General features: G+C 37.5%; 3 protein-coding genes across 3 annotated transcripts in view; all 3 read left to right on the forward strand.

The window, feature by feature from the left end:
* LOC113303565 (VIN3-like protein 1) overlaps positions 1 to 4,423 on the forward strand; it is a 5,064-nt gene extending 641 nt beyond the window's left edge. The window contains exons 2-5 of the mRNA XM_026552606.1: positions 679 to 747; positions 1,860 to 2,508; positions 2,587 to 2,894; positions 3,031 to 4,423. Coding sequence (XP_026408391.1) covers positions 717 to 747; positions 1,860 to 2,508; positions 2,587 to 2,894; positions 3,031 to 4,190 — 2,148 coding nt within the window. The 5' untranslated portion in view covers positions 679 to 716 and the 3' untranslated portion in view covers positions 4,191 to 4,423. The remainder of the gene's footprint in view (positions 1 to 678; positions 748 to 1,859; positions 2,509 to 2,586; positions 2,895 to 3,030) is intronic.
* A 304-nt stretch (positions 4,424 to 4,727) lies between these two features.
* Positions 4,728 to 9,339, forward strand: LOC113303566 (fe-S cluster assembly factor HCF101, chloroplastic-like). Its single transcript, XM_026552607.1, has 15 exons — positions 4,728 to 4,893; positions 5,008 to 5,148; positions 5,536 to 5,678; positions 5,770 to 5,820; positions 5,932 to 6,087; positions 6,237 to 6,380; positions 6,463 to 6,605; positions 6,708 to 6,777; positions 6,952 to 7,047; positions 7,174 to 7,263; positions 7,430 to 7,483; positions 7,657 to 7,780; positions 7,930 to 8,054; positions 8,318 to 8,440; positions 8,873 to 9,339. The coding sequence occupies exons 1-15, from the start codon at positions 4,824 to 4,826 to the stop codon at positions 8,939 to 8,941; spliced, it is 1,599 nt and encodes a 532-aa protein (XP_026408392.1). The 5' UTR covers positions 4,728 to 4,823; the 3' UTR covers positions 8,942 to 9,339.
* Positions 9,340 to 16,324: 6,985 nt separating this feature from the next.
* On the forward strand, positions 16,325 to 23,896 carry LOC113306234. Its single transcript, XM_026555194.1, has 7 exons — positions 16,325 to 17,037; positions 17,185 to 18,371; positions 19,060 to 19,382; positions 22,425 to 22,652; positions 23,202 to 23,324; positions 23,430 to 23,480; positions 23,618 to 23,896. The coding sequence occupies exons 1-7, from the start codon at positions 16,325 to 16,327 to the stop codon at positions 23,894 to 23,896; spliced, it is 2,904 nt and encodes a 967-aa protein (XP_026410979.1).
* The last annotated feature ends 208 nt before the right edge of the window (positions 23,897 to 24,104 follow it).

Genomic DNA, 24,104 nt, shown 5'->3' on the forward strand with positions numbered 1-24,104 from the left:
AATTTTAGTTGACCTTGACTTTGATGATGTTGATGACGATTTTGATTCATGATATTGTTCATTTGATTATGTTTTTAGGTCATATAATTGATTGATTATTAACTGTGTAGTAAATCAATTGAAACACTTCAACATTGTATTAGAAACATAGAAATGCAGTTCTTTTTGAAATAATCTGGACTTGTTTTAGCATGTGGCGGTAATATATTGTTCTTATTAAGTGTGGTAAATTATCTTTTTCTCTGTGATGATGAAATTGCAATTTACTTTCATTTTTCGAGAAAGCCGAAAACAATTAAGGTCTAGTTATGACATTTTCGCTAGTGTATAATCTGGTGGTGGTTGCTCTGATTTCTATAATGTGTCATATACTCATGTATATTTGAAATGTGCTTGTGTATAATCTGGTGGTGGTTTTGTTAGTATTGAAACATCTGTTGTACAACGATTCAAGATGAAACATTTACTAATATCCGTTTTGCATCTCTACTAGCATTGTATATGAAATATTAACAACCTGTACAGTTGCTTGTCAAAATGCTACCAGCTGGTTAACTGTTTTATGATATTGGTATAGTTCTTCTGCTAAGAATATTTACGTGGCAATCCAGAATTGTTGAGTTTTGTCTAGTCTTCAAAAGTATGATCCTGATGTGTTATTATTGTGGATGATCACAGGGGAAGATGGCTTAAACACTCTTTCCGGCTCCAGAAAAATGGGTTCTGAAGATATAGTGATTACTAAAGGTACTTACTTGTCCAAGTTATACTTGAGTATTGTGCAGCGTATGTGATTTTATTTAAAACCCGACTAATTGTCTCATACTTTCGCAAATCCTGGATAGTTTTTGTTACTTCTTCAAATAATTGGAATTAGTAACGTTATTCATTTTATGTTTTTGTGATCCTATATGCTCAATTCTAGTTGTTAGCTTTTGGTGATAAGGCAATTATTGATATCTGGCTTAAATTGACTCCCTTTGACGTCTTTGAACCAAGAAATTTAGATTCATTTTATAATATTGTATGGAGAAATTTGAAAATGGAACTATATGGTTGAGCAGTTATCATGTACTGAACTCTTGATATTTGGCAAGCATTTTCGTTAGGAAGTGGGGTCTTCAGTGTAGCCTTAAATAAAAAGCTTCGGGTTATGGTTATCCTTGAGATTTATCAAGAGATAAAGAGTTGCTTAAGGTTCTTAATGGAGATGTGTGTCTGAATTTAATAAAGACGTGTATAGGATAGTAACGTTAAAAAGGTTGGCTCATGAAGGATCCCTTAATGCGCACAAACAGTATGCATTGAGAAGAGAGTAAAATTTTTCTCATTGCACACATATGCCAAAGAAGTTTTTACTTTTTAGGCAGTTGGGATTTAGAGTTATCACATTTTGATATTAACTTTGACTTACAATATTGAACATACTGGATCATTTATATGTTTGGTCCTTGGAAGAGTATTAAAGAGTGAAAGAAGCTACAGTTGGTGCATTTGAACTAGACATTATTAGGGACTTGGTTAATCACACTTTTTTGACTGATGGAATTGGTCAGGAATTTTGTCGTTTTTTTTTTTTGTTTCTTACACTACTTGGTCATTGGCTAGCGTATCCTGTTTTATGTTTTACTTGGTGGTTTTCCTTCTGTACATGCTTCTTCTCTTGAATGTGTAGTTTCCTTTCTTATAGCTTTTTTCTTCAAATTATTTTTTATGCCACTTGCTTCAGCTTTTCTTTCATCTATAACTAGTTTTCTTTTTCTTTGTTCTATTTAATCTTAATCGTGTGAATAGTCTGCCTGAAATATCATTTTTAGTTCAACTTATAACTGACCAGCTTCCATCTTTTCATTGGTTAGCTTTTGGTGTCCAGACTCCTTCTTCAAGTACTCAAAGCACTCCAGAAAAAAAAGGACATCAAAACGATGCTTCAAGAGGTGAAGACTTCCTAGAGTATCTCAAAAATGGTGCTAAGGGAGAACTTCTTCATACTTTCTTTGATAAGGAAAAGAAGCACTCAGCCTCGTCCAAATACAAAATTACTGACAAACCCCCCAAAACCAGTAACAAGGGATGTAAGAATCAGGAATCGAAAAAAATTTCTTTAAGTCAGTCATTGTCAGCCCACAATCAGGCTTCTAAGAAACTACAGCGGAAGGGGGAAAATCCTATTCGACTGCAGACACATAGTGATCTATCTTCAAATGCTGGGTGTTCAAACACTTGGATATGTAAAAATGCCGCATGTAGAGCCACCTTATCACTGGACGACACGTTTTGCAAGAGGTGCTCTTGTTGCATCTGTCATTTGTTTGATGATAACAAAGATCCTAGTCTTTGGTTGGTCTGTACATCTGAATTGGATGATCAGGATTCATGTGGGTTATCTTGCCACATTGAATGTGCACTTCAACGCCAAAAGGTTGGGGTTGTAAATCTAGGGCAGTTGATGCAGCTAGATGGTAGTTACTGTTGTGCTTCTTGTGGAAAAGTCTCAGGGATACTCGGGTTAGTTGCTTCTCCATAAAAAAGTTTTTCTTGAAACTTGTGGATTCATTATCGCCTAGCCTTATATCTTTAATGCAGATGTTGGAAGAAACAGTTGGTGATAGCTAAGGATGCTCGACGCGTGGATATCCTCTGCTATAGAATAGCTTTGAGTTATAGGCTCTTGGATGGAACTTGCAAGTATAAAGAATTGTTTGAAATTGTTGGAGACGCTAAGGCCAAACTTGAAACAGAGGTTGGTTCAATTGATGGAGTATCCGCCAGAATGGCTCGTGGAATTGTCAGTAGATTATCAATCTCTGCTGATTTGCAGAGGCTCTGCTCCCTTGCAATTGAGAAGGCAGATTCATGGCTAAGCTCCATATCAAATGCCCCACATCACAGAGGTGATCTAGCATTTGGCAATTTTCTTTTCTAGTTTTTATTTTATTTCATTTTCTTTGTTTCTAGCACATTTTTTCACCTCTAGCTTTTATTAGCATTCCTTCTCCTAACAAATCTGATTGTCTGTTTCTATTGCAGAGGATTCACTTCCTGCTGCTTGCAGATTCCAATTTGAAGAAGTATCATCTTCATCTCTCATAATTGTCTTGAAAGAGATCTGTTCTTCCCCATCCGATAACATCACGGGTTTCAAGCTATGGTATTGCAAAAGCAGAGACGAAGCACACTCAAAGGAACCCGTTTGCACCTTTCCTAGAACTCAAAGAAGGGTTCTAATATCAAACCTACAACCGTGCACCGAATACACCTTCCGTATTATATCATATTCAGATTCTGGAGACTTGGGTCACTCGGAGGCCAAGTGTTTCACCAAGAGTGTCGAAATACTTCACAAAATATTTGATTCCCCATCAAGTATGGACCGTAAGAATGATGCAGAAGGAAGTTCTAGTGGTAAGGGAGAGACCAAAGAAGCTGTTGAGTCTTCTGGATTCAAGGTCCGTGACCTAGGAAAGATTCTGCGTCTTGCTTGGGCACAAGAAGAAGGTTGCTTTGATGGGTTTTGCAGTAATGATGTAGAAGAATGCTGTGGTGGGAACCGTCCCATGAAATCCGACACAGCCGATGAAAGCAAGCATCCATTTGTTGCACGTGAACTCGATTTAAATGTTGCGTCAGTACCCGATCTTAATGCGGAAGTAACTCCAATAGAAGATTCAAGAGACGAAGACATCGAATGTAGCTCGGAACAAGCAGCTGAAGATGATGTAATTTCTCATGGGACTGAGAAAAATGGTTTAGTAAGATCTAATGGGAGTGGAGACTCACAGACGTGGTTAGTTAGACCGATCAGAGAGGTCCCAGCTGTAGAATCGCGACCAGGATTGTGTGGGAAACGTGCACGAAGCGCTAAGGAAGACAGTGATAGCACCCTAATTAATGGTTCACCTTTTCGATTCTCAGGTGGGTCTGCTAAGTTGGACGGAAGTTATGAATATTGTGTGAAGATTATCAGGTGGCTTGAATGTGGAGGCCATATCGAGAAGGAATTTCGAATGAAGTTTCTGACATGGTTTAGTTTAAGGTCCACAGATCAGGAACGTAGAGTTGTGAACACATTTATCAAAACTTTGATTGACGACCCTAGTAGTTTGGCAGGACAACTGATTGATTCTTTTTCAGAAATTATTTCCAGCAAGAGACCTCGTAATGGTTTCTGCAGCAAGCTGTGGCATTGATTTTAGCTAGACTAATTGATTGAAGATGCAATTATCGCATCAGATTTATGTTGAGCGATAAAAGGTCTCCTTGATTTAACCTCCTATTTATTATCGTGACATTTGATTCTTCATCCTTGTATTATCAGTTTGTACAGGCATCTCTGTTCATTGTTTTATGCTCTCATTCAAAGATTTTACAGGGTGAGCTGTTAGATGTGTTTGTCTGTAACAGTATTAGATTTTTCCGTTCAGAGGCGGAGGGAGTGATTTTGAGAGAGTCACTTCCTTGTTCATCTTTCACCTGGACCATTGATGGTAGAATATGAGATGTGAAGATAAAATGTACAGTGTTCATGTCACAATGTCTGAACACTTTTTACTATATTACTGTAACTTGAGCCTCTTTTCTTTTTCGCTATTTTGGAATGCTTGTAAAAATCTGAGAGTAGTGTAAAAATTGAAGTTTATTGGTAGGTGAGGGGAGATTTGTAAATAAAGTTATAGCAGAGGGGTATCTTAAAAATTTGTATAGAGGATTGGATTCTGGATGACTTGTTTCAAATTCCGTTGGTGATACTTATTTCTGAGGTTCACAAACTCTTCCACTGAACTTCCTTCGCTCTTGGAGAGACTCTTCAAATCTTTCTAAAAATGAAAATTCTTCAAGCTCAGTCTTCTCCAAAGCTGCCATTTCTCATCTCAAAAGCACCAAAAAGTGGAGGTAAATTTTCCAGCTGCTTTTTCTTCTCTAGATTTCTGCTCAGAGTTGGTTATTGTGTTTCACTCCCTCACTCATTTTTTTCATTTTTTTTTCTATTTGCTGTCATTCAATTAGGATTGCCGTTACCAAGGAAATCATCTCTTTTGTTAAACTCTAATCCTTGTGTTGCATCTCAAAGACATGAAAGATTTAATTGGCTACTTCTTAATAGCTCAATCTCAAGCTCCATTTCAACAAGAGCAGCTTCTGTTGAAGGTAATTGTAATTCTAGACCCTATTAAACTATTCTTCCTATTAATAGCAGTTTGGGAAGTTATCATTGAAATTTTGAAAAAGGGTAGTGAAATTTTGGCAAAACTGAAATCTAGCATTTCTCCTGATAAATGTTTAGTTTCTGAGTTTCTAGTCTAATAGATAATATAAAATGAAAGAATTACAAAATTAAGTCCATTTGAAACTGCGCCGATTGTACATATTAATCTGGCAGTCGGAGAGATTAGGAGTAGAATTGTGATACGCAAACTCTGGTTTTGGGATTAAGCCAAACGGTCTATTTACTTGCTTCATTCCTCGGTCTTATTTGAAGTCCCGAAATCTATTGAGCATAACACTTCTGTTATACATTCATCTCGTCTTTTATAGCAAACACATCAAAGATAACAGCAGGCACCGGAGAAAAAGATGTATTGAAAGCCCTGTCCCAGATTATTGATCCAGATTTTGGAACTGATATCGTCTCATGTGGGTTTGTGAAAGACCTTGATATTAATGAAGAATCTGGAGAGGTAATTAAGAAAATCAAGGGACATTTTCCCGCCATTTTCGTATGAGAAACTGTTGCTTCTTAATGATGCATACCTAGTTTGCTTGTGGTAGGTGTCATTTTGGCTGGAACTCACTACGCCTGCATGTCCAGTCAAGGATATGGTAAGTAAATATCAAACATGCACCCATCTCCCACTTGGTAGAAAAAATTATTGCCCAAAATGATATTGATCTCTTAGTACAAAATTTTGACAATGTTTTGCGCCTTTTTAGTTTGAGAAGCAGGCAAATGAGGTCGTTGCAGCTGTTCCGTGGGTCAAGAAAGTTAGTGTAACGATGTCAGCACAACCTGCCAAACCTATCTATGCAGGGGAACTTCCTATGGGATTACAAGCTATTTCAAATATTATAGCTGTTTCAAGTTGCAAGGTAGACTTTTTATATACTCCTGTTATATCCAAAACACGGATTTAGAAGTCTTTCTTGTATCAAGCTCTCGCTGTTAGTCCAACTTTGTATATTTTGATGCCTACACCCTTACTTTATTATTGCCTTCGCTTGTACTTTAAGCTTTTCAGGGAGGCGTCGGGAAATCAACTGTTGCTGTGAATCTTGCATATACATTAGCAGATATGGGTGCTAGGGTTGGTATCTTTGATGCAGATGTCTATGGTCCAAGCTTACCGACAATGGTTTCTCCTGAAAACCGGCTATTAGAAATGGTAATCTTGTATGTGCTTAAAATTTATATCGAATTGCAGTACATAGAAGTTTCATTAGTGATCCTGAAGAAGCTTCTTGTAGAATCCAGAGAAGAAAACCATTATTCCAACTGAATATTTGGGAGTCAAATTGGTATCGTTTGGATTTGCTGGCCAAGGTCGTGCTATCATGCGAGGTCCAATGGTTTCTGGGGTCATCAATCAACTGCTGACTACTACTGAATGGTAATGCTCTCCACCAATACAAACAGATGAGTTAGTTATATAGTATATGTCTAAGATCCCTTTCATGCAGTGTTTGGAATCCTAATCATTGTAACTGAGCAGGGGAGAGTTGGACTACCTTGTTATTGATATGCCTCCTGGAACAGGAGACATTCAACTTACTTTGTGTCAGGTGCATCTTCTCATATACTAACATTTCATTACCCAAGCTGAACAATCGATTAATCAGCATTCTCATGCTTAGTTACTGCAAAATGTCAACTTTTCATAAATTCCTTTTTTTGCCAGTTTTCTTTCCAAATTTGCATAATCGATCTGACTTGACCCGGATAAAACTGAAATCCAGGTAGTTCCATTAACTGCTGCCGTCATTGTTACCACTCCTCAGAAGCTAGCATTCATTGATGTTGCAAAAGGCGTTCGTATGTTTTCGAAGCTTAAGGTCCGTCCTACCTAGTTTAACTAATAAAATACTCCGTATATTCCTATACCAAATGAAACATTCTTTTCGCAGGCTTGTTTTTAATAGTTGCTATTATAAATTTTCAGTTTTATCCTTTTCTTCCAGGTGCCATGTGTAGCTGTAGTTGAAAACATGTGCCATTTTGATGCTGATGGAAAACGCTACTATCCATTTGGTAGAGGTTCAGGTTCTCAGGCACGAAACTATCTCGCAAAAAATTTCTTATATCAGCACAGTTATAATCATATATTCTTTTCTTTATGTAGTTGGATATGTGTGTACATGCTTCATGAAATATTTCTAGTTGTTGATACATTTCAGTATTTTATCCTAACAACAGATTTTGCTTGTATCTATTCAGGTTGTCCAACAGTTTGGAATTCCGCATCTGTTTGATCTACCTATAAGACCAACTGTATGTACTATGATAAATTTTATTGCAGTTATGTTTCGTTATTGCTTCGCATGATTGCACGGAGAAAGAAAAGAGTCTCAAATGTGCAGTATAATAAAAATTGAATGCGGCTCAGCTAGTGATCTATATTTGATCCGGTGCACTTACACTAAGCTGAAACTTTCATTTGACAGCTATCTGCTTCTGGAGATAGTGGAGTTCCTGAAGTTGCGGCTGATCCTCAAGGTGATGTTTCCAAGATATTTCAAGAGCTCGGAGTTTGTGTTGTTCAACAGTGCGCCAAAATTCGGCAACAAGGTATTTGTGACATCTGGTGGTGTTTTTCAACTCTACTGAGATGAGATGCACGTTGTATTGCTCTCCTAAGGATTTATGACAAGAATTTTCAAAAGAGTCTATGGCTTTGTTGATGTATTGTAATTGGATTTTTTTTAATGGTTTTTCAGTATCAACAGCAGTATCGTATGATAAATCTATTAAAGCAATTAGGGTCAAGGTGCCAGACTCGGATGAAGAATTTCTTCTGCATCCTGCAACAGTTAGACGGAATGATCGGTCTGCTAAAAGTGTTGTAAGTAGATAACTAAAAATGCATACCTGTTTGAATATTTGGTTTACCAATTTCTGTTTAAAAAAAAACTTATAAACCACTAGCCAAAACCATATATTTCATATGCAGTACTGTCCCTCCCTCCACCCCATAAGCTAATTCGCATTTTTAAGTAGTGAGGGCATCTTTGATTGTCTGCATTTGTTCAAGGTTTATGCTATATATATATATATGTCTGACATCTTCCTCATGTCTTCCTTGTTGTGAATCGTTTCCGAGAACAGGATGAATGGACTGGAGAACAAACATTGCAATACACTGATGTCCTGGAAGATATTGAACCAGAAGATATTCGACCAATGGGGAACTATGCTGTTTCCATAACATGGCCTGATGGATTTAGTCAGGTACTTACTGACCCTCTTATCTAAACTTTATTTTGTATTAATAATAGGCTCCCGATGGTTACATAATGCCTGCAACTAGTGTAGACAAGCTTCCAAAGCATGTGGTCAACTAACGTTGTTCATTTGGTGTCACCCTTCTTCCTAATTTGTGATTCTTCAGTAAGTTGCTGCCTATATACTCACAAAAGTACACATTACTGATTTAGTGCATTGCTGCATTTTCACAATACCCTGGACAAGTATGACCCAGACCTAATCAAACAGCCCCTTGATGAAACACAATCCACTTATGACTTACAGATATATATTTGGTGCAGAAACTCAAAGACGCTTTCCTGTGGTCTGTATTTTGTTAGAATTATCAAAAATGAAAACTTCATGGACATTGTAATGTGTAGTAGCCTAACTCATATCTTTTATGATATTTTGAAGATCGCTCCGTATGATCAGTTGCAAACTCTAGAGCGGCTAATCGATGTTCCTCAACCAACTCCAGCATAGGTGATATGAATGATCCTTCTGGTGGTACATATGATACAACTCAGATTAAACCCTAAGGTAATACGGCCATTCGGTTGTCATCACATTCACATCAATTGAAGCCCCATGGAGGGGTTGACACCCTAAAAACCACCAGCTCCGCAACGAAATTCAGTGCACTGCAAGCTATAGCTGCTACAAGTGTAGAGTTGAGTTTGGTATTAGTGTGCCTTTCGAGAGAAAACACTTTTTTTCTTTTATCGTGTTGTACTGCATTGTATAGTGGAAAAAAAACAGTTGCCAACCTACATTTAAAAAAAAAAAAATCCGTAAATTTAGAACCCACGTTTGGGTAGGGGTGGAAATTGGACCAGATTTGGGAATACTCATGGTTAACTGAAGCTGGGAGTTTGGCTAAAGGGGAGGTTTTAGCAATGAAAATAACGTAGTGCCCTTTATCCTTTTCTCTTAATAAGTTTTAAAAAATCTAAAATCTAAACGAAAGTTAAAAGCAAATGTATTCTGATTCCCTTCTTCTCCTAAAACTATAAAAAAACTAAAAAACAGATCATGTGCAATTGCAATTAGTTGTCGGCATTGCATTCATCATTAGTGCCATACCGAGTGTATAGTCGGCATTGAATGTATGATGAATGCAATGCGGGTTGGTTGTTTGAAAGTTAAAGTCCGCATACTCGATATATTTATCCAGTGTCGACTGTCAAACAGTTACCATTGTTCACATTTGAGTCTATGTCGATAGACACCAAAAGTTTCTGCTCAATTTTAATGAATAGTCGGTGTTATTATATGATGAATGCTATGTCGATTCTTTTGGAGTCGGCGTAGTATTCATTATTAAATCATACCGACTCTGAGTTTGTTTTGCTTGAAAATTTTGTAAATTAAACCTTAGTTTCATATCTAATCGTGTTTGGACCTATATGAGATTCATTATCAAAAGCAACGTAAATACATTTTCTTTGTTGGGATGAGATTTCCCAACTGTTAGAACATATACATGCTTATGCCATGTCATTCTGTCTTAGCCAATGGTTTGTGTCCTCTCTTACAACTCAGCTTCACAACTGTCTTTACTTTACAGCTCATTACAGCCTGTACTTTTATCTTTCTTCAGATAGTACTACCATATAAAGTACTCATCTTCTTATAAAGCTCTCAACTGAATCCAATACAACTCATCACAGTTCTCACATGGTATCAGATACCAAGAGTGGAATTTCAACTTCCAACAACAAAGTCTGCTACAACCGATCCTATACAACCATGTTCTTGAGCTATTATGCCTAAAACCACTAACAATTCTAGTTCTTCTGCTGCTCCTCCGCTAAATTACAACACAAACACCACGAATAACACAAATCAAAACCAAAATTGTCCTCCTCCATCACCACCACCACCACCACAACAACAACAAAATCCATTTCGAGTTATTCAATTTCCTTTTCAGAATATCTCAAACTTTGTTTCTGTGAAACTTGATGGATCCAATTTCTTGGTATGGAAAGATCAACTTTCTTCAGTTTTTATTGGTGCGAATCTTTATGATTTTGTAGATGGCTCAATCCAGCCTCAGCTTCAATTTCTTTATCAAAACAATACACAGATTCTCAATCCTTTGTACATGGATTGGAAGATGATGGATCACTTTGTAGGTTCTTGTACTAATGCCACAATACTACCATCTCTTGCTTCAGAATTGCTAGGTAAAGCTACTGCTCAAGAAAAATGGAATCATTTGTCCAAGATCTTTACGCAAGATTTCTTTGCTCGCATATCCCAGCTAAAGTCTCAGTTACATTCAATTCGTAGAGGTAATTCTTCAATTTTTGAGTTTCTTCATCAAATCAAGACAATTGCTGACTATTTAGCTGAAATTGGAGAATCGGTTCCTAATGAGGATTTGGTAATGTATACTCTGTCTGGTCTTGGGAAAGAATACCCTCACTTTGTTATTACGGTTCAGAATAGAGAGACACCTTTGGATTTTTGTGAGCTCCGATCTAGATTGGTTAATCACGAGCAATGACTTAAAGATCAGGATCAAGAACCTTTCTCCACTATATCTATTGAGCAGGATAACATAAACAACCAAACACTTTGAGAAAAGCATAATCAGGCTTCTTGTTGAACAACTTCTCAAAAGGTGATATATAAGCAAGTACTTTTGTTGGGTTCTGTTGATGAGATAGACAGCAGTTAAGAAAGCATTAAACCAAAAACATTTGGGCATTGAAGCTCTAAATAAGACAGTATTACCCATTTCTGTCACTTGCTTATGTTTTCTTTCAGCAGCACCATTTTGTTGATGTAAATGTGGACAAGAAGTTCTGACAGAAATTCCATTAGAATCCAAAAACTCCCTAAACTGTCCTTTTACTAACTCAAGAGCACCATCACATTGAAACGCTTTAATCTTGTTTCTCAAAAGATTTTTCATTGATTGTTTGAACAATTTGAAATAAGATAATGCATCAGTTCTGTTCTTCATTGGAAAAATCCAATTGAACTTACTGTGATCATCTACAAACAAAATATAGTACTTATAGCCTAAATGAGACAGGACTGGAGAAGTTCCCCACACATCACAGTGTACTAAAGCCAAAGGCTGACTAGCAATAGATTCTGAATTAGAAAAAGGGAAACAAATGCTTTTTCCTAACTGACAAGCAGAACAAACAGATTCTACTTCTTTTGTGGACAGTTGAATAGCTGATGTAGATGCAAGCTTCTTAAAAAATTTCACTGCAGGATGTCCTAGTCTTTGATGCCATAGAGTTGATGATGCCAAAATAGAATAAAAAGCCAACTTATTTGCTGAAGTTATAAGACACTGCTGAGCTGACAGTAGTGGATACAAGTTGTTCTGCATTAATCCTCTGGCTAGAACTTGCTTATTGAGAATATTCTTGATTTCAAACCCCCATGGAAAGAATTCAAAGGAACAATTATTTTCACTTGTAAATTTAGCAATGGATAATAAGTTGTGTTTAATGCTAGCAACAAACAAAACATTTTGTAGAGTAAAATTTGTAGAACTAGCAACAAGTTTCAGAGTAGAGGATACTATTAAGGTAATTGGCAGAAGCTTACCATCTCCTATCATAACATGTTCATCTCCATCAAATGTCTCTGGAGCAGTAAGAACAGCTGAATCATTAGTGATATGACTAGTTGCACCAGAGTCTGGAATCCAAACAGGACCAGCTTCATTTGCAGTCCATTAAACACCAGGAATGGATTGCTCAGTCATAGTATTAGGTGCAGTCGTAGTCCATGGATTGAAAGAAGGAGTTGTAACTTGCATTCCTGCAAAATATCTTTGCATAGATGAAGTGCTGACATTCTTGGAAGCAACATAGAGAAATCGACACCGACTTGCAAAGTGGCCTAGCTTGTTACAGATCTGACATGTGATCTCAAAGTAATCAACATGTTGTTTCTGTTGTGGATTAAATTTTGCCTTCTTGAAAGAAGGACCAACACTATATGTTGAAGCTGATGAACCATATTTGAGCTTAGGACTAGGATTTGAAGTAGCAGGAGTAAAAGAAAAACAACTAAGAAGGAATGTAAGATCCACTTAATAAAATAAATTGAATTTTGATGTAAGACACAATATTATTCTTTCTCGACTTATCCGATAAGCATAAACAATGACTATAAAATAAAATGAAATAGCTTACAATATAATGAATAATTCAAGCGTATTTCAAGGATTATTTTGTATTTATATATTAAAAGGCATTAAAAACATGAGGTATTGATGTATCATTAGTTTTTTATATGTCTTAAAGTTATGAGATTAATTAATTACATCGACCTTTCAATATCAATTTTAGTTTCTAATATATTAGCATGTCGAAAACTATGTGAACATTTATTATTTGTATATATTTATTTATTGCCTTTTAAAAATATAATACATATATAAAATATCAACTCATATGAATACTAGCACGGAAAGTATATTGCGCTACAGGGAACTCAAAATATCTATCAGTAACTAAAATAAAGCAGATACATAGAAACCACAAGTCATACATCTTCGAAGGTTTTTCGCATATTCTAAAATAAAGAAGATGCATGCCCAGACCCTAGTTAGCAATTCGGCATGGGTCAAAAAATCGGATCCGCAAAAATGTGTGCATTAATCGGCTAAGTAAAATGCGAACTCGGTCAATTATGCGGAATGCAAGAAAATCCGGAAATTGGTTAGTCCATGTTTAATATGTTTCGAGGATACAAATATATGTGTTTGTCACAAAATATGTGTTTCATGTTCGTGTTTGTCAAGGGAATGATTAACAACTTTTACAAATTCTCTCGTTAAAACATGTTCTCCTATCTAAAAGGGTTTAAGGTCTTCAAATATATACCAGTTGATACCTTTTTTTTAAAGGGCATTGAGTTTTTTTTTTGGACAAAATGATAAGAGATTGATCAACGAATCACATATATAATTTATGTTGTAATTCAAATTTTTAACTTCGAATTTGACACTGCGCCTACCTGATTGTAACTTATTTTGTTATAATTAATGGAAAAAAGAAGAAGTAAAAACCTAGGGTTTGGTCGGACTAGCTCCGGTTTTTTCTCTCCTCTTTTTTCTTTGCGTTCTTTGTGCTAAGATTTGGCGTCAATGGCGCTGAATCAATCAGTTCAGCCTGATCTGGGCAATCATCCACATCAACAACGCCATGATCGTGTTCAAAATAGGAATCGATCACGTTCAAGGCCAAGATTAACTTATGTTCCAAAAAAAGGTAACCCTAATCATGGTGCGGACAATTCCAGAGATGGGAATAGTTCGTATGAAAATATAGTTAAGAAGAAATATTGATGCGGACTCTTTGTCACATCCTCTGGTTCGTGCCTCTACATGGGAGATTCTGATCACAATTCCTAAAGATGTCATTCGACGTTCCAAAGAAATATGGAAATTCAGTATTGTAGGTCGTTTTGATTTTAAAACCCTAGGTGCTAAGTTTGAAGATGTTAAGCGTATTCTATGCGATCAATGGAAACTAACAGGCCAAGTCCAGTTCATTCCATGGGTGAAAGGTTATTTTGTCATTAAGATTAACAATGAAGTTGATCATAAAAGAGTTAGCTATGAAGGTCCGTGGAAAGTTAAGGAACAACAATTAAAGATGCTGTCATGGACACCTATGTTTAACCCTGAATCGGAAAAAAACTCAAGAGAAACAGTTTGGGTGCGTTTTCCATATCTTCACTTTGAATATTGGGAGGAAGAAATTTTATTTCGAATAGCTCGTCGCCTTGGCAAGCCTGTAGTTGTTGATCCGAGAACCTTAAGAGTAGAATATGGATATTTTGCTGCGATACTTGTGGATATAGATTTTTCAAAACCTTTGCCTAAGATTGTCATTGATGATGAAGATTGTCCGGAAGGTTTTCGTCTTGATTATGATTTTTAGAATAATCCAGAATTTTGTTATCATTGTAAATCAGTTAGACACACTTTCTCCCACTGCAGATCGGCTAGGTATAAAGATTTGGAGAAGTTGCGTGATGCTGAGGAGGATTCATTGAAACGTGCATCCCTTAAGGCTGAAATGGATGAACTGAAGGATTATTGGAAGAAGGAAAAATATGTTAAGACAAAGGATCATCCACCACCTCCGGAAAACAATGGAGGAGGAAGAGAACAACCATTGGATCCCAAGGATGATGGGTTATGTATTGGAGGAGTTATACATACTGGGCGTCTTACTCTGATTCCCAGTCCATCTTCGAGTATTGCTGGAGATTGCAATATTGCAGACATTCCGCATGCCTTGCCTGAATCCGCTAGCACTAACCTAACGGCTGGTTCAGTGCCTTTGCGTGAACTTGTTGATGATGCTGCTACAATCTCTTTGGACCTTGAAAAGAAAGAAGAAGAACTTTACAAAGTCTATGATGAACAAAAAAATATAGATGATGACATGGCTAAGGCTGCGGATCTTGCTAAAATAGAACAATATGCTCTCTTGGCTAAATTGCAAAATACTATACAATTGCTTATGGCAAAGAAACGACAAGAGGAAGAGAAGCGTGCTCAAGAAGAATTTTGGACTTAGAGAAACAACAACAAGAAGTTTCTCAACAAGATGTTTCACAAACGCAACAAGTTCAAGATTCACACTTAGTTACAAATGTAACAAGTGAGCTGCAAACTAATTTTGTTTTGGAAAAAATTGATAATGGTTTTAGTTCTCCAACTAGAACGACTAGAAGATCCTCTCCAGTTCGAACTGACAAAGTTCTTGAAACTTCAAATATGTTTGAAACTGGTATTGAAGATAGTGAAGACGAAGAAGAAAGCATTGAAGATGATGCATTGCCTATTAAGGAAAAGCCGCCAGATTCCTTGCAATCTGCTAGTACTAGTAACGTAGAGACTGAAGCTGAAAAATTGGAATGGAGTGCCGCTAAAGATGAGGAAGATAAACTTAAAAGAGAGTTAGCTGAGAAGAAGAAGTTGTATAATTTGGCTAAGAAGGGCGCTGTTAAAATATCCCTAAAAAAGAAAATCAAACCTGGTGCCAAGCCGGTTGAGGATGATGGCCAAGTTATTAGAAGAGGTATAAGTCATACGCGCAAAGAGGATGATAAGGGTTCGAAAAGCCCTTCAAGGAGCGTGGTTAAATAATGCATGTCTTTTATTGGAACGCTCAAGGCTTGGCTAAGGATGGTGCAAGAGCCAAGTTGAATGAGCTTTCTTTCTTGCACAAACCTGACGTAATTTGCATTGCAGAGCCGCATGTTTTCTGTACTGCACGTTTTGTTAGGTCGCTTAAATTGATTGATTTTTGTGAAGATGTTATTACAAATGAGGTTGATGGAGAAAAACGTAATATTTGGATTTTATGGAGGAATACTCTGTTGAGGCCTGATATTTTATCTACTTCAAAGCAAGCAATTACTGTGAATTTTGCGGGAGATGTCATTACAGCTCTACATGCTTCTTATAATCCGGTGGCAAGAAAGAGACTTTGGCGTCAATTGGGTTTAGGTTTTATATTTATTCCTTGGTTAATATTGGGAGATTTTAACTGCGTTTTACGCTTGGAGGAAAAGAAGGGTGGAAGGCCAATCAAAGAGGTTTATATGAATGAGTTTCGTAGATGGATTTCTGACAATGGTTTGGTTGAGGCTGATGCTATTGGTAAAAAATATACTTGGTCTAATTGTAGAAGTGGAGCTCAAAAAATTGTCTCTAAACATGATAGAGCGGTTGTTAATGATGCTTGGTGCTATAAGTACGCGAACTGGAGATGAAAGGACTTGCCTAGAGTTTGTTCAGATCATTCCCCCCTTTTTGGGTTTGCTTTTGAAAATCCAAGGCCGGCTAGAGTTCCTTTTCGAATTCAGAAGATGTGGCTTTCCCATCCAGGTTTTATGCAGTTGGTTTACGAGAACTGGAGTTTTGATCTTAATGGTGCTCCCCCTTTTGTTTTTACTTCTAAGCTGAAGAGATTAAAGGAGGTGTTGAAGATTTGGAATAAAACTGTTTTTGGAGATGTGAAATTTCGCTTGAAGCAGGATGAATTGAAACTTGAAATTGAGAATGATCTTCTTGATTATGATCCGGCTGATGAGTTTCAATTCCTAAAGGTTGCGGATGCCAAAAAGGCTGTTGATGATGTGAGAACGGAGTTGGCAATTATGCTTAAGATGAAGTCGAGAGTAACTTGGTTGGAGGATGGTGACCAAAATACTCGTTTCTTTCATAATAGCATCCGCATGAGGAGAAGTAAAAATACCATCTCACAGTTTAAGGTTTCTAACGATACTACTTTGTTTTTGCAGGATGAGATAAAGGATTTCATTGTTAATCATTATCAGGCCAAGTTCAATGGTGGTGACGTTCATATTGATCCAGTTTTATTTGATATTGAACATGAGAGCATTTTAGTTGCTGAGAGTGCTTATATGGATGCTATTCCATCTTTGGAGGAAGTTAGAGTGGCGGTTTTTGACTTGGGAGCTGATTCTGCGCCTGGCCCAAATGGATTCACAGGTTCTTTCTATAGACAGTGTTGGGACATTATTTCTAGAGATCTCTTTAATGCCATTGCAAATTGTTGGTCTATGCGCAAAATTCCCAATAGCATTAACTCTAGTTTTATTGTTCTTATTCCAAAAAATAACAAATCTGATGCTATTAAAGACTATAGGCCAATTGGCTTGAGTAATTTTTTCTTCAAGATCATTACTAAGATTATGGATACCAGGATTGGTACTGTACTAAGTAAGCTGATCTCTGAAGATCAAGTGGCGTTTATGAAGGGTATAAACATACATGAGAATATAGCTTTGGCGTCTGAATTGATCAATGAGATCAATACGGAGAGGAAGCATGGGAATGTTAGCCTCAAACTGGATATTGCTCAAGCTTTTGATACAGTAAGTTGGGATTTCATAGCTGAAGTTTTTCGTCAATATGGCTTTTCCGATTCTTGGTGCATGTGGGTTCTTAATATCCTTAGCTCAGCTCGGATTTCTGTCATGATTAATGGATGCCCAGAAGGTTATTTCAGTATTACTAGAGGTCTGCGTCAAGGTGATCCTCTCTCACCTTTGATCTTTGTTCTTATTGAAGATGTTTTAAGTCGCAATATTTCCAAGTTGTTTGCAAATAATAGTATGAATGTTATGGTTAGTAAGAAAGGAGTGGCGCCTACTCACTTACTTTTCGCGGATGATATCCTTATTTTCTGCAAAGGTAATCTTCATAGTTTGCAAAATTTGAAAAATATGCTTGTTTTGTATGAACGTGCGTCTGGTCAGTACGTAAACTTTGCAAAGAGCAAGTTTTATTTTGGAGGTGATATAATTTCTCGTGCTATTGCTATTTCTAACTATTTGAGTATGGAGAGAGTTATGTTTCCTGACAAATACTTAGGTATTCAATTGAAACCTGGAATTGTTCGGCATATTCACGTTCGCCAAGTGGTTGAGAAGATTATGGACAAGTTGGCTGGCTGGAAAGGTAAACTTTTATCATTTCAAGCGAGGATTGTGCTAATTAAATCGGTGATTTCTAGTTATGTTATTCATTCTATGGTTGTTTATAAGTGGCCATGCACGGTTATTAAGCAAGTTGAGAGGGCCATTAGAAATTTTCTTTGGTCCGGGGATGCTAAGAAACGTAAATATTTTACGGTTCTATATGATGATCTATGCCTCTCAAAGCGTGAAGGTGGTCTTGGCATTAAGAAGTTAAATGATGTTAATAGGGCTATGCTAATGAAGCTTTGGATTTCTATTCGGGATTCAAACAAGATTTGGGCCAGATTTTTGAGGTCCAAATACTTTAAGGTCAATGGAAATCTGATAAATTATAAGTTGGGTTCTTCGGTTTTTCCTGGAATTCGCTTGGTTTACAATTTTGTGCAGAAGCATACACGCTCAATTATAGGTAATGGTGCTAATACTTCCCTATTTTTTGATAATTGGTGTGGTGATTTTTCTATTGCGCAAAGACTTGGCATCACTTCCAAAGGCCCTAATGATTTTAAGGCTAAAGTAAGTGATATCATTTTTGATGGTGTTTGGGTTATTCCTGAAAAACAAGAGATTTGATGATTCGTTGTAATATCGATGTTGAAAATTTTCCTGTTATTGCTGGTGGTGAGGATTATAAAATTTTGGATTTAGATAGCAAAGGCGTTTTTTTTCAGTTAAGTCGGCTAAGGACGCTCTTAAGATGCCAGCAGAAGTTGTGCCTTGTGCCAATCTGTTTACTATACAGGTTGTGCACCCTACCTTGAGTGTGCAATACTGGAAGATTTGGGCCAAGAAATGTTGTGCTAGTGAAGACAATATTATTAAGAAGATAAATAGGTGCATGCCTACTATGTGCCGCTTATGCAGGAAAATTTGCGAAACTCTTAGCCACATCACTTGGCATTGCAGAGTTGCTAGGAGGATTTAGGCTTGGGTGGCTGGAATTTTCAAGCTGGAACCAAGTGAAGACCTGGTGGACTCGTATAAGGCTGCTAAGGGTCGAAGCAGAATGATAAAGGATCTGTGGTTGGTTGCAAATCTTGCAATTGTCACGGAGTTATGGAAGTTATGCAATAAGTCTTATTTTGATAATATGGCAGTTCAATGGCTTGGCTTTAAAGGGAGAGTTTATCAGGTAATTCATGATAATTCAGTTAGAATGAAGGGCCACATGTATAATACTTTACAAGAGTTACGCATTCTGAATTATTTCAAGGTGCGGCATAGATCACGCAAAACGTCTACCCCAATTGAGATTAGTTGGATTCCTCCTAATCAAGATGAAATCATGATCTGTTTTGATGGTGCATCTTTTGGAAACCCAGAACAAGCTGGTTCAGGTGTTGTTTTCCGTGATGCAAGTTCAGAGGTGCTTGGTGTTCTTTGTGTTGGCCTTGGTTGGAAAACCAATTTATATGCGGAAGTATGTGCGATTATTTATGGTGCGATTGTGGATAAGAGATGGAATATGAGGAGTCTTTGCATGCGTTCTGATTCGAAGAGTTGCATATAAGCTTTTCAAAAGGGTGAGCTTCCTTGGCAACTGGTGCAGAAGTGGAAAATTGCGAAGTCTTACTACATCAACGTTCGTTATATTCATAGCTATAGGGAGGTTAATTTCTCAGCTGATGCCTCGTCCAAGCAAGCATGTTTGCTGGCTGAGGATATTTTTGAATTTTATGAGGGTAGGCCAGGTTTTATTCCATCTGTGGAATGGCCTGGAAGGGTTTATTATCGTTTCAAATAGTTTTTTCAATGAGTGGTCTCACGGCTAGTCATTAGGAAGACCTAATCCCTGTACAGTTTTTCTCTTTTTTAATTTTATTTAACCGAGTAAAAGAAATTGTTATAATTAATGCTGTAGTAAATGTGCAGATTAATAAAAATAGTAGAAATTATCGATGATTTGATGTTTGAATAAGAGACCATGGAATATAATACTTCGAATGAATCTTATAACACAATTAATAAAAATAAATTAAAATCGATTTTGGTACTCAATTATTCTTATAAGGTAATAATATTGATTTTTTTAGAGAGACGCGGTTGACTATGGTCCTACGAAAAAATTAACCGATAGAAAAATTTAAGAATCCAGGTCGCATGATTCTTATACTATGTTACGACGGGCTACTTTCCCTTTACCAAACATAAAAACTACTCCAAGATCTTAATTACTGTCCAACATATTATCTTTCATTACTTTTTTCAATTTTCTTTTATAATATCTCCGTGTGCGTCGTATAACTTAAAAAGAGTATTAATAGTTAATCAATTTCTGCTTTTAGGAAAAGTAACTTCTAAGTTCGGATTCTAACCCCGAGTCCTAAGATTGTAAATAAAAAAAAGCTAATCGTAGTACAAAATTAGAATTTTAGAAGCAGAAAGTTATGTATGAATTTAGTAGAAAGAGTGTTATTTGTGATGAATGGTGTTGATAAACTAATTTTAGTGACCAATTAGGATATGACCCTATTTATGATAACATGTTATTAAATCAAGGTAAGTGTTAAAATGATTTTTATTTTAAGTGGTCCATATTTGTAAGTTTTTGCATTTTAAATAGACATTTATCTTTAAATTCGAATTATCTTTCAAAGAAAACAATACTATTTAACTTGCAAAACTTTTTCCATTGAAGATATGGACGAATAAAATAAAAAATTACTTAAATATATTTTCTCAAACTGTATACTATGAGTAAAAGCATAATTGTTACGAATACATGTGACTACTCGTTTTCCCGTAGTCTACGTAATGTATACAACTCAGAGGATCTGATGCTAAGTAGTATCGATACCTCTGCTGAACTGATAATGCTAAGCAATAAAAGATATTCAAGGTCACAATAATAACGAAGAACACAGATATAATGTAAAAGCTTGTAAGTTATCATGAGACACAAGAGATTACGTGGTTCGACATTTGTCTACATCCACGGGGTAATGAGTGATTGTTTTGTATTAAGTTGTGGTGGTTACAAGAGATCTTAAATGCTCCCCAAAGTAATAGAGAGAACTCAAGTTGAAGTAATATTTAAGTTCTAAACATTAAATAGGTATAAGCTTAAGACTAGATCTTCTCTCCTAGGTCTTGAATGCCTTTAGTTTGTTGGTGAGCCTTGGTATTTATAGCCCCTTCTGCTCCAGGTATATATCTTTGATGTCTCTGAGTCTATCGTTTGCTGATATACCTTTCGTACTAATAGTACCTTCGTCCACCGCATGCTTTCTCCAGTCGCATTCCGCCACCCCAGCTGACCCATGTTCCTTCGGGAACTACCCAACCTTAGTACAGGTTGTACCTTCGTTCACCGCCAGCTTCTGCCAATCGGGTTCTGCCACGCCTTCTCTCTCCACGTTCCTTGACTCATGCGTGTAGATAAGAGATTTGTGCATTTAATGCTGATTGGATGCGTCATCTACCTCTGTCCCTTCGCCAGCTGCCTCTTTGTAGACTAGGCTTTTACTCTTCTCATCTCAACCGTCGAGGCCTCCTTTCTTTGGAAGAGATAAAGTAGATCTGCGGAGATATCCTTTTCTACTTAGGTTTCTCTGTCCAGCGAAGGCTACATAGTTGAATTCGTACGCGGCCACTAAGATCGTGACACGTGCTCCATAGAATATTGGTATTCACAGTTTGCCCCTTTTCTTTCATATTCTACCGTTTGGTAGATGTGGAAAAAAACTTCCGTTACGCCGCCATTTTTGCACGTACCGATTGGGTGGTCCCTACATGTCCTTTCATGCAATAACTTCCCCTTGAATTTCGGGACATCCAAATTTTTGGATTCTCCATCCGCCTTTAAGAGGGGAACAAAGAGAAGGAATTTTTTATTAATTCTCTTTCTTCTTCTTCGAACTGTCGCTCTCTATCTCTTTCATTGAGATTCCTCTCCTGCTGCTAACTTCTCCTTCTTACTTTTGATTTTTCGAGTGTTTTGGCTCCACAGTTGATCGTACAAGTAAGTGATACTCGCCTTTTAGTTTTGATTTTCTTCATGCTTGGCCTTGTGTCTCTTTCTTTGACTAGGGGATTACTGATGTTGATGTTATAATTGCATGTGAGAATTATCGTTATTTTTACTTGCTCATGTTGTATGGGAACTTGGGTTTTGTTCCAATTTGATTTTTGATGATGATTTCGCCATGATCGTTCTTGGCCTGCAATCTTGCTTTTCGTGATGTATGATATTCATTTTCTCCTTATGATGTGTTTAAAATGTTTCCTTTGGTTGGTTTAGTAAAACCCATGCCCAAAGTATGTCGATTTTTGCCCCTTTTATGCTTTTGGAATGAAGTGTGATTTTCTTCTGCCATTGTTGATGAAGATATTCTTCCTGTTGATGTTAGGTATTATGAGGCTCCCGAAGAAGCCTACGCGCAAGGTTCCGAAGATGTCTTCGTCGACTGATCCTTCTCCGCGAATGAATCATCCTGATGCTTCACCATCCCCTCCTCCTTAGGACTCTGAGGTGCCTACTGGGACTGAGGTGGCTGTGGTGCCTGAGGATGTTGTGGACCCTGATGTTAAAGGATTTGTTATCGGGAATCTTCCACCTCATCCTCCTCATTATGAACTGCTAAGGCTGACACTTCGTGACAAGGATAGCTATTCCCATCTGACTTTGGATGAGATTGCTAAGTCTTTTCGTCTTCACGAGTTTGAGATTTCCTTTGTCAACGGCTCTGATGTTCTCACCGAGTCTCTTATTCGAGATTTTCCTTACGATGAGAATAATCTTCTGATTAGTGTTGGCCAATTGGCCGCAGGTATGCTCCTTCCTTTGTTTAGTAGAAAGGATCCTTTCTACTACGACGTCTTGTCTACCAGGGATGACCCGGCAAATAAGACTCAGGTCCGAGGAGTCATGCAGTGTACTGGTAATTACTGGCGTGCCCTTCGTGAGAGTTGGTATCGTAGCAAGGGAAAGACTACTTTGAAGTCTTATGACCCCTTTGCTGAAGGGAGATCTAAGAAGGAGGATTATACCCCCGCCAACTTCAATGCTACATATGCCGATGCCATTCAGAAAAGTAACCTTCTTCTTTGGAGTGTTGGCCCTCATCGTATTCATATTTCTGCTCGGCAGATTAGGGAGGTAACAGCCTTCGCTTGCTGGAGGAGATTGATAAGACTGGTTTGACTACCATCCCTTATTCTGCTAGGCTGCCTTTGCCGAAGTCTGACCGCATCCGTCTTGATCATGATGATCGTTGGGATCGTACTCCTATTCGTGTAGTTGGTCCTTGGGCCCATGGTTTCACCACCGGCAGATCCCTCTGTCCCTCGTTCAGCTCGTTCTTTTCCCGAGAAGTATGACGGGTATCGTCCTTGGATTTTTAATCTTGTTGCTTCTCATGAGGTACCTTTTCTTTTAATATCTTCGTATGCTTTAATATCTTTGTCTGCTTAGGTGTCTTTGGCTGCTTAAGCGCCAAGCTGTTTTTCTGATGGTTTTGGTTTGCAGTCTGCCCCTGCTTCTTCTGCTGGGACTGCTCCAGGATCTGCTGGTAACTCTGTATCCACAAGGACTAGGAAGAGGAAGGCTTTGGTTGAAATGCCTGCGGAGATAAGGATCATTATCATACCTTTGTGTTTGTAAGTTCCTTAGTGCCTTGCCCCTGATTCTTAGCTGACGCATGTGTTTCTTTATAGTCTTTCCAGAAAAAGGGTAAATTGAATGTTGTTATTGATCTTGATGCTTTGGATGAGGATCCAAAGGCTGCTGACGAGGTACCAGGTGACGAAGACATGGAGGATATCGAGGATACTCGTCTCAGTCCTCATTTGGATGATATTGATCAGGATTTTGCCAAAGATAACCCTAGTCCCTTCCGAGCTACCTCAGTTGAGGGTGAGAACCTTCTTGTTGGTACTGGTGCTCAGTTGGTCAAGCATGTTAGCGTTCAAGCCCCGCTCCTACACTTTCTTTGAAGATGCCTTCGTTTTCTGCTCCTAGCAAAGCTTTGCCCGCTATTTCTGCCACTGTTGGAGCTGTTGTTGTGGCTTCTAAGAGTCTCCCCTTGTATCCTGCTACCTCCCTTCAATCAATTGGTTCGTTTTCTAATGTTTTTACCCCCATGGTGAGGGCTGGTAGCTCAGATTCGCATCCGAAGAAGAAGGTTGTGATTTCACTAGCTAG

This window comes from Papaver somniferum, chromosome 8 (assembly GCF_003573695.1).
Source record: "Papaver somniferum cultivar HN1 chromosome 8, ASM357369v1, whole genome shotgun sequence".
Taxonomy (NCBI): Eukaryota; Viridiplantae; Streptophyta; class Magnoliopsida; order Ranunculales; family Papaveraceae; genus Papaver; species Papaver somniferum.

Excerpts from the sequence above, each read along its gene's own strand:
- LOC113303566 (XM_026552607.1), top strand. The coding sequence starts at position 4,824 with ATGAAAATTCTTCAAGCTCAGTCTTCTCCAAAGCTGCCATTTCTCATC. Across the intron at positions 5,149-5,535 it reads AAGAGCAGCTTCTGTTGAAG|CAAACACATCAAAGATAACA; the intron begins GTAATTGTAATT and ends CGTCTTTTATAG. Across the intron at positions 7,264-7,429 it reads GTAGAGGTTCAGGTTCTCAG|GTTGTCCAACAGTTTGGAAT; the intron begins GCACGAAACTAT and ends GTATCTATTCAG.
- LOC113306234 (XM_026555194.1), top strand. The coding sequence starts at position 16,325 with ATGTGGCTTTCCCATCCAGGTTTTATGCAGTTGGTTTACGAGAACTGG. Across the intron at positions 17,038-17,184 it reads AATGCCATTGCAAATTGTTG|GATTGGTACTGTACTAAGTA; the intron begins GTCTATGCGCAA and ends TATGGATACCAG. Across the intron at positions 23,481-23,617 it reads CAGGATCTGCTGGTAACTCT|TCTTTCCAGAAAAAGGGTAA; the intron begins GTATCCACAAGG and ends GTTTCTTTATAG.